Raw genomic sequence first — 9,554 nt, forward strand, 5'->3', positions numbered from 1 at the left:
TCACAGTCATCAATAGTTGAACCACTTCCTGTTACGTCATTGGTAATTTCAGACAGAGTTGTATCCGTTGGAAGCAAGGTCATGGAAGGAGTTTCTTCCAATAAGGTCTGAAATAGAAACATCAAATATATTATCAACAATTTGAATCAGGTAAATCCTCCACTATATGTTCGTATTCCTTTCGTCAGAATCAAAACAGTTGCAATATGCCTAATAAGAATCGCTCTAGTGAAAATTCAACACATCTAAGAAATGTATCACATAAATAATTACACACAACATGCACACCGAAAAATTTTCAAGTCTGCTTAAATTACATTGAAGATCATAAAGTTTTATGCACATAAAAGCATTGAAGTATGCTTAAATTAGAATCTAATTACAGAAATTATCACAAATATTAGCGATAAGTAAACAGATCTAAGAGTGAGAGTTGAGCCACAAAACAACTACACAGAGAATATTTTCAAGTAAAACTTAAATTAGATAAAAGAACAGCAAAATTACGAAAACCGCTTATGAAATTTGCGTTTAAATAAAAAAGAAAAAAAAGGTAGAAATACTCAGGATTCGAACTTACCTTAGCATCATCGTTGTAGTTTAGGTAGGAGATCTCAGAGATCGGTGAGGAGTCCACGGAATCCTCAGAAACGCAAGTGAATTCTGCATTCAAGTTCTTGCGGGTGATCTGGCTCGAAAGAGAAGAGACAGAAGAATGGAATGTGAGAAAAGGAAAATGAAGAAGAAAACGGGGGAAATGCGAGCGATTAGGGTTCACAAGGCGTGCCTTACTAGATTTCTTGGAAGAGGGAACTTTGGATTTGGCATGGTGATTCTCTGCGGAGCGAGTAGAGAGAGAGAGCTTCAGTGGTGTGTGGAGTTGGTGATCCTTCATTTGGCGGGAGAAAGCTTTTCTGTGTGAAAGAAAACGTTCAAATCTTTTCTATTTATAGTAAAAAAACGATGGTTTGCATCAGAATGCTGCTATCCTTTAGGGGTATTATTGTCCAGTGAGCCATATACGCCGGATTTTCTTTTATTGTTCTCAAATAGGTGAATGAAAGGTTTCTTTTTAAAAAAAAAAATAGATAAAACAAGAGTAGTGCTATACATACAAGTCATTTTTGTTTACAAGTTTTACAAGTTGGGCCTAACACTCGCGTTACTGAATCATCTTCGCGTGTTTTATCTTCGTTTCCTTTTTTACGAAAAAGAAGAAGAAGAGACACAGAGAAAGAAGAAGAAGAAGAAGAAGAAGAAGAAGAGGAAGAGAAAGAGGAAGCACGGAGAAAGAAAAAGAAGAAAAAGAGGCACAAAAAAACGTGAAAACGGCGTGAATATAAATGACTTGTATGATTTGTATGGAAAAACGTTCTCTTTGCCTTCGATCTCCTTCTGTTTTTTTCGATTTTCATGGTTTCTTAAATTAAGCTTTGAAATTATTTTGAAGATGATGGAACTTCAGAAATACACCCGAACGATTACAAAAATACACCCAAACGATTACAGAAATACATCCAAAGGATTACAGAAATACACCCAAACAGTTACAGAAATAAACCAAACGATTACAGAAATACACCCAAAGGATTACAGAAATACGCCCAAAGGATTTAACAAATACACCCAATATAGGGGAGACAGTATATTTCTTCTTGAAATCTTTTAATGTTTTGCTGGTTAAGGATGAGGCACATAACAGAGACAATTTAGAAAAAAAATCTAGAAGAACAGTAAAACAGTACCTTGAATAATGTTTCTTCGTTTTTTCTGGTGATTTTGATGAAGGAGAAAGAGAAAACGAAAAGAGGAGAAGAAATTTCAATAAAAAAGAGGGAGGAAGAGGTGGTGTTGATGACGATGATAACGAGAGAGAAAAATTACAAAAAAGAAGAAAAAGAGACATGGAAGAGGAAGAGAAAGAGGAAGAGGAAGCACGGAAAAAGAAGAAGAAGAAAAAGAGGCACAAAAAAAACGTGAAACGGCGTGAATATAAATGACTTGTATGACTTGTATTGAAAATCACTTGTATGTGGAGAATTACTCATAAAACAAATGTTTTATTTTTCAAAATAAACAATTTGTAGCACTTTTATCAAAAGATATGTGCAGTTTTATTTTGTTTATAGTTTTATACTATAAACGAGATACGTAAAGAATTATGATGTTTACAATGTAAAAAAGATACATTACGACAAATTTTCAACAGCTATAAAAGGATGTGCAATCATTTGTATTCTTCACAAACATCTCACTTCTTCCATTAAGCCAAAATGTCTAATAGTGGTGGATACGTAGTTGTAAGTATGTATTCCAATTGCCATATGAGAAATAGTGACACCGAGATCATATTTGAGTGTTCGGCGAGTTAGTTCTTTATCCGAGCTGAAGTCTAATATTGAGTAGCGTTGGTGATAGTGGGAGAAAAGAGATAGGAATGGTGGAGTATAGGTTGCTAGTACCGATGGAAAATAGAGTTTTCCGATTTCGTCTGTTTTGGCTCCATGATGACGAGCATGTGCGGTTCATATTTGACATTCATGAGAGAATCATGGCAAACAAGTTATGAAGCTTTCTACAGAAGTCGGTGATGTTGGTGGCAGTGGATCTGGCCACTCGGATTTCCTGTAGGACAAGTGGACAACCCACCTCTCGCACCACCACCGATATACGTTGCGAGTCTAGTGGAAGACATGGACGTAGATGGTGAGGAATCCGACGAAGAGTATGTTGCGGATAGCAACGATAGTGGTTCTTCTGAAGATGATGACGACGAGGAGTTTGTACCTTAGATGCTAGTGGAGGCATCAGTTCAGTATCTTCGTCCTGCCCCGCAACCAATTCCGACCTTATCAGCTGTACCCAGTCACTATCAAACGTTGGATCTGGACGCGATGCAACATAGGTGAAGACGGTTACAACTTAGACGGTAGTGTGGAGTTTAGGGTTTGCCACAGATTCAAGATTAGAGATGCAGTGATGCAGGGTGTAAAGAATTGCAGCATCCGCAGAAGTGCTGGGTATCAAGTAGTGGAGTCGGACCGATTAAAGTACCATGTTCATTGCCGATAATATGCAGCTGGATGCTCGTGGAATCTCCGTGTTGTCCTTTGACAGAATCTCAGATATTGGTGAGGCATCGTTTAACTGTGGTGTAATTAATATTATTTATCACTGTTATATTTTGTGTAAATGCCAACCATGTATGTGTTATTTCGTTAGGAAGGCGCGTAGGGTTAGAGGAGTGCACACGTGTTTAGCACCAACCATGTTTTAGGACCATCGACAGTTGGACAACAGCCTCATCTGTCGTGACATTCTGCCATTGATACAGTCCAACACATCCATCAACATCTTTGTACTACAAGGCGCAGTTAGGCAAAGCTATTACTTCAAACCCTCGTATAGAAAGATCTGGATGGCAAAACAAAAGGTAATTGCGCAGATATACGACGATTAGGAAGAGTCATACAATCAGGTGTCTAGGTTGCTGCAAGCATTGCAGAATTATTGTCCCGGAACAATAAGGTGCCTAGTTAAATAATTAATAACTAAATTAATAAACATATGCTTAATAACTTAGTTTAAAGAAAAACAAACCTAAACAAACATTTAAATAACAAATCCATTTTAAAGTATGCCTAAAATCATACCCTATCATTTAAACCATTGCTAATAATATATTCATTCGCTTAACATATACTGCATACTACTTTTATAAAAGTACCCTAAATATGGCTACACACACGTATGCTTTAACATAAACATAAAACAAAAACCAACACCAATCTCAAAGTCGGCTACCCCAGCAATGTGCCATGTCGCGTTCAATCAGTTGATGTTCACATCATGTACATCGGCACGCGACATAATCTCGTAGTAATTCAAAAATTTGATTAAAAAAGGATAGAAGTGAGAGAAAAATGTGAAATCAATGCACTCTTATTTTGTTTACACTGTAAATGAGATAAGAAATACAGTATATTTTAATAAAAATATTACAAATTATTTATTTTAAAAAATAAAATATTTATTTTATTTATTAAAAAAATCCCTGAATGAAATTGTCCATCCAAAAATATAGAGGATCTTGTAGGCAGTTTTACCCAATTTTTAACTGTGTTTAAAATTTTTAATCAAATCATTCGAATTGTACATTGTTTAAAACTCTCTTAACTTTGCAATATCAAACTAACATGATGATTAATGAGTTATTCTAAAATGTGTTATAGGTTTCAACGCAACTGTGCTGGATCGGGAGATAGATAATAATGGTTATTTAGAGTTTGTTTTCGCATTGGCACCTCGAGGCAGATTGAATTTGAAGTTACCTCAAATGAAGTAACATTTAACGGAAGTCAATGACTTCAAAAAAAAAAAGAGTCTAAAGTCTAAACGATAAAATCAATCCTCAGATGGGGTCGCTGTGGTCACCAAACGTAATTGTCGCAAAATTCTAACTTTAAAGATGACGAATTCAGCAATCATAAACAACGGCACACGTAAACCTCTTGTATAATATACGAAACTCAGACTGATAACAGTGTGTAAAGGATTGAGTCAGGAGAGTGGGGGCTATTGCTAAATCAAAATGGCTTGATGAAATTTTTCTTCTAATATTTTAATTAATGGATAAATTTTTCTAATAACAAGTGTTATGATAAGTAGGAGCCTCACGAATTAGTTGTTTTGTCTCTCAGCATTCTCAATAGGTGCCACAGCAGAGTGAATGGTATATTCTAGCAACACTGCCAGTGATAGAACCCAATCTTATCCACTGGAACAGTTGCCAGAACACAACATAACACCCCCCGTATAACACAAAGACAAAGCAGACAAAGCCATGCATGTTTACAAGCCGTCCAAAAAGAAAGGGGGAAAAAGGAGAAAAGAAGAGCATGTTTACATTGGTAGAAACTAGGAAGAGTGAGTCAGTGATCGAGGGCGCTGCGAATGGATAGTGGAGGGTGGAGAAGGGTGCCTCTGGAGATAAGGTCGTGGTTTAAGAATAAAACAATAACAGTTATATCATCGTGAAAATGGCGCCGAACCTTCTTGTCTATCTTCCTCAGGTCTGAATATCTCATTTCTCGTTTTCTTGCTGCTTCCTGTAGTGCAGCCTTCACTAGCCTCTTCGCACTACCCTGCACCCATATACGAGCTTTCTCATCAACTATTATGCCAACGTATAGGTAGACATATAAAATCACATAACAGCTGATTAATAAAATCTCAAAAACTAAAATGCAAAGCCATATCATGATATGGCAACTCAAAAACTTAGTTTAACCTATAAAGTCTTCTGCATCATACCAATAAAGTAAGAGGTAGCAATAAAGAAAAAGGAAATGTCTAAGTGGTTTCCCCTTTATTGAGTTAAGATCATGAGAACAAAAGAGAAGTTAATGTTGCATCATCTACAGGTCAAGCTATTGTGGTGGGTTAGGTTGTTAACAGTCAATAAATAGAAAGATACATAATCATGGAAATTATGTTATACGAATATTTAAGTAATTTAACAACTAAGAAGCCCTGTAACGTAGGGTGGACTAAATTTGCAGGCATACAGAATGACAATCTTTTCCGCTCAATATTTGCCAAAAAAGAATCCTTGCACTCATCTTGGAATTGCATTTTGAATGTTGCCAAGAAAGAATATATAAACGGGAATAGGAAGTGATGAGGATTAAGGAGACTCAAAACTTTAAACTAAATGAATAAAGCTTCAAGCACAAGGCTAGCAGTTGAGATAGGGGGGTCGACTGAACAGTAAATATGTGTGACTTGTCAAACCTATGACAGAAGGCAACAGAAACTACTCCATTCACAATAGTATTGCAAGAAAATGGGGGGTTACACTCAGATAACCTGTTGTATGAATTGAAACTTAAATTATTAAACTAAAGCAATTTGTAGCCAGAAAAATGCAGAGAGCAACAACACAATGATTCCCATACAGATATTAGTGAAAGAAAGGAGAAAGAGGGGGGATCCTTACCACACGTGGATTGCTGTGAACAATATCCACTGCTCTTTCATTACTCAGGTGCTCCCATAAACCATCTGATGCAAATATAAGGAAGGAATCATTTGGTTGGAGAGGATGAGAAATAATAGTTGGATTAGCAGACAAGATAGGCATGTTCATTGGTTCAGGAAGTCTGAATTTGGGATTAATTGGTTCCCGGTTAAACTGCGCATGTTTCATATATACGTCACCTATAGATCTAGAAACCTGCACCAAACATCATGGAAGTGTGATACAATGTTGTCATTATTCCAGTGTGAAAAGTAATACTAACAAAAGAAAAAAAAAAAGGGATAATGGTTGCAAGAGTTAGCAGCAAAACTGGACCCAGTGACTAACCAGCAAATACAGACTTGATTAATTGAATAAAACAATGAAATACATCTGGAAAAAAATGTGTTCAAATTAGCTGTGAAAAAAAATAATTAATATAGTATATAAAAATTGATTTATCTTAAATCAAATATTTCAGACCAATTTTGGGAGTTTGGACCATTGTCCCCTGTTAGCTTCACGAACAAATTCCTGATGCATTTAGTCTTGTTCCTTGCCACGGTATTGTTCAATAAACTTAGAATTTGTTCATCAAAGCTTCACTAAATATACTTCCCAAGTTTGTCTTGCTTCTATAATGGGATTGTTCAATAACCTTAGAATCAAACACCAAGAATAACTAACTAAGTAACTATACTTCCTAAGTGAGTTTCTTGCTTCTAAATTCTAATATATGTGATAGAACCAAACATCAAGCTTAACTAAGTAAACTTCGCAAGTGAGTCTCTTCCTTCTATTATATGTAACAGTATGCCACAAGGCCTAAGTTAATATGATAAGAAGTTAAGTCCAGAATTTAGTAGAATAAGAGTAGTTTTTTGTGCACTAACCAATAAGAACAATGTTTAACATTCCCACTTTACTTTTACAAGCATTCTGGCAGAACTGTGGCAAGACACACCAGAACATAGTGAGGATGAGAATATCAGATAAAATAAGGCATGGGACACACAAGGCAGTGAAGGCACTGTTTTCCCTAACATCAAAACTCAATACACAATTTTCACATAGATCACAGCACCTCAACAGAACAGACACTGGAGAATTCAAGTAATAAATGTTTGATCACATTCATGAAGATGCTGGTTTAACATGATTAACTTTTCCAGAGGAAGAAAGAAGCGTGTAAATTACCTGAATAATGCCTTTTACTCTCCACACTCCATGTTTAAGGACAACAATTTGGGGATCATCAGGATGCAATTCTTTAAGCTCCTGCCTAACAGCCTCAAGATTTGCATTGTGTTCAGCAGATAGCTGAATCGCTGCGACCCCACCGGTGTTCCCAACTTTCTTACCCAGGACAACACGGGAATCTCCTAGATTCGCCACAAATAGCGTCTGCTGGAAGATCACTCCAACCAGACAGCATGTCCCGGTAGTGGCAACTTGAGGCCGAGTACTCCACAGATCAGAAACAAGAGCAGTGAACCCTTCCTCAGTTCTCCGGAACGCAGTTTGAATAGTCTCGGCCGTCACAACCCCCTGTGACTCAGCTGACGCAGCTGCACACAAACAACAAACAGAAAGCCTAATACAGCTCAATAAGAAGTGCCCCTTCACCAAAATAAATAAATAAACCATGAACGAGAAACCAAAAAATAGAGACTGAAAGTCTAATCAAAATTTAGTTCAAATCACATCCAAATTCAATTCACAAGCCAAAAGAGAAGTTATTGATAGAGACAGAGCAACTACTTCACAGTTCACACACACTTCATCAGTGATTCACGTGAAAAACGAAAAAAGGAACAACTTTTCAAACAATCACGAAAAGTGAATCGATTGAAAGATCATTCATAAGTCATAAGTAATAGCAAAGCGAGCTCGTAATTGAGAAGAACTCTAAAATTTGGGAACCTTGAAAGTTGCGGAACAAGTTATCGCAGACATAGCGGGAGGCGTCGGGGCCACCGTGGCCGTCGTAGACGCCGACGAAGGTTCCGAGGGGACCGGACTCGATCTGGCTCTGATCCTCGAGGACCTGGTTAGCCTGGACAACGGCCATCGAGAATTCGCCGGAGCCGTACCTTCCGACATCGCGGAACCAGAGAAGGCCGTCCTTGCCTTCCCTTCCGGCGGCGGAAGAGACAGCATCACCGCCGCCGTGGCCGAACGGCTTCCAACATAGAGAAAGAAGATTCATCATACAACATCTCTCAGAAACCCTAACCCTAGTGCTTCTTCCCCCAACCCTAAACCCCTAACACCACCGGAAAAAAGGGACCTTATGGTTCCAATGGGGAAAGGTTGATGGCGATGATGTTGTAGAGAGGGAGAGAGAAGAGAGAGAGATGAGAGAGAAAGGGGGCTGCCTTTGTGGGTGAATGTTATCGAAGAAAGTGTGCGCACGATAAGGCAGGAGGTGCAGGTTAGCAAAGAGAAGAAGCGGGTGTGTTCGGTGGTAGAGGAACAGTAACAGGAACGGGCTTCTTGCTTCTCTTGTTGGGAAGGGGATGCTGTGGGGAACCACTTCTGTTTTCTTGCCTCCTTCCTTCTTTTCAATTTTGATTTTCTTTTTTATCCCCTTTTTTTCCTTCGGTTATAATTTAAGAAAAAAAAAATTGTACAATTAAAAAATGTTGGCTACTCAAATGTCATTAGATAGTGTCTACAAATTTTTATTGAACCTCTTCACATAATACTTGTTTATTTATATGGTAATTATTATTCTTATATACAAATATTATATTAATTTGATATGAGTAATTTTTCTTGAGAAATAGCTTTGTTAGTTTCTATCCTTTTTTTTCTTGAGGTTTTTATTGCGATATCCTCTATCAGATTTGTCCAGGATTTTAGGCAAGTATCTTGAAGTTACCCTTAGTCATTTTAGAGTGATCAGTTCAACTTTTAATGATATCCTAGATAAGATTTGGAATAGACTAGCAAACTAAAAAGGGAGTTTACTCAATCGGGCTGATAGACTCTACTTGGTTAATTCTGTTGCAGTCGCTATTTCCACGTACCAGATGCAAGTCTCTATTTTTTCCAAAAAAATCATTAGTAAATTGGAGTCTATGACGAAGAATTTTCTTTGAAAAGGACAAGTTGATGGAAGAGGATTGAATCTTGTTAGTTGGAAGGTACTAGTTATTCCAAAAAAATATGAAGGTTTGGAGATTAGAGATCCTTATTGTGTAAATATTGCTCTTTTTGGGAAGTTAATTTGGACTTTTTTTCAGCAGTCAAACAAGTTATGGGTCCAATTGTTGGATGCCAAATACCGATCATCTCTATATGACTGTTTTAGTTGTCCTAAAAACAAGGACTCTCCCATTTGGAGGAGTCTTTGCAAAGGTTGGGAAGTGTTGAAGGATGGGTTTGCTTGGTGTATTGGGATTTGAACCAGAATTTTTTATTTTTTAGCTGGAGGAGAGAAGGACGGTTATCTAATAAGATGGATTATGTTCAAATTTCTTATTTGAATCTCCGGATACAGGATATTTGGTCGGTTGGTAGGTGGTATTTA

The 9,554-nt window shown here is 37.3% G+C and overlaps 1 protein-coding gene across 3 annotated transcripts; it reads right to left on the reverse strand.

The window, feature by feature from the left end:
* Positions 1-4,511: 4,511 nt before the first annotated feature.
* On the reverse strand, positions 4,512-8,585 carry LOC130976071 (probable protein phosphatase 2C 42). Of its 3 annotated transcripts, none has more exons than XM_057900819.1 (5): positions 7,943-8,585; positions 7,217-7,587; positions 6,913-6,967; positions 5,999-6,063; positions 4,512-5,144 (listed from the first exon to the last, which is right to left on the reverse strand). In XM_057900819.1, exons 1-5 carry the CDS (start codon positions 8,229-8,231, stop codon positions 4,932-4,934), a joined length of 993 nt encoding a protein of 330 aa, XP_057756802.1. In that variant the 5' UTR covers positions 8,232-8,585; the 3' UTR covers positions 4,512-4,931. The 3 variants fall into 3 exon arrangements, with proteins under 3 accessions (XP_057756802.1, XP_057756803.1, XP_057756801.1); XM_057900820.1 differs by lacking the exon at positions 6,913-6,967 and adding an exon at positions 6,220-6,235 and having other exon boundaries at positions 4,513-5,144; XM_057900818.1 differs by lacking the exon at positions 6,913-6,967 and having other exon boundaries at positions 4,520-5,144; positions 5,999-6,235; positions 7,943-8,583.
* Between the last annotated feature and the right edge of the window lie 969 nt (positions 8,586-9,554).

This window comes from Arachis stenosperma, chromosome 4, assembly GCF_014773155.1.
Source record: "Arachis stenosperma cultivar V10309 chromosome 4, arast.V10309.gnm1.PFL2, whole genome shotgun sequence".
Lineage (NCBI taxonomy): Eukaryota > Viridiplantae > Streptophyta > Magnoliopsida > Fabales > Fabaceae > Arachis > Arachis stenosperma.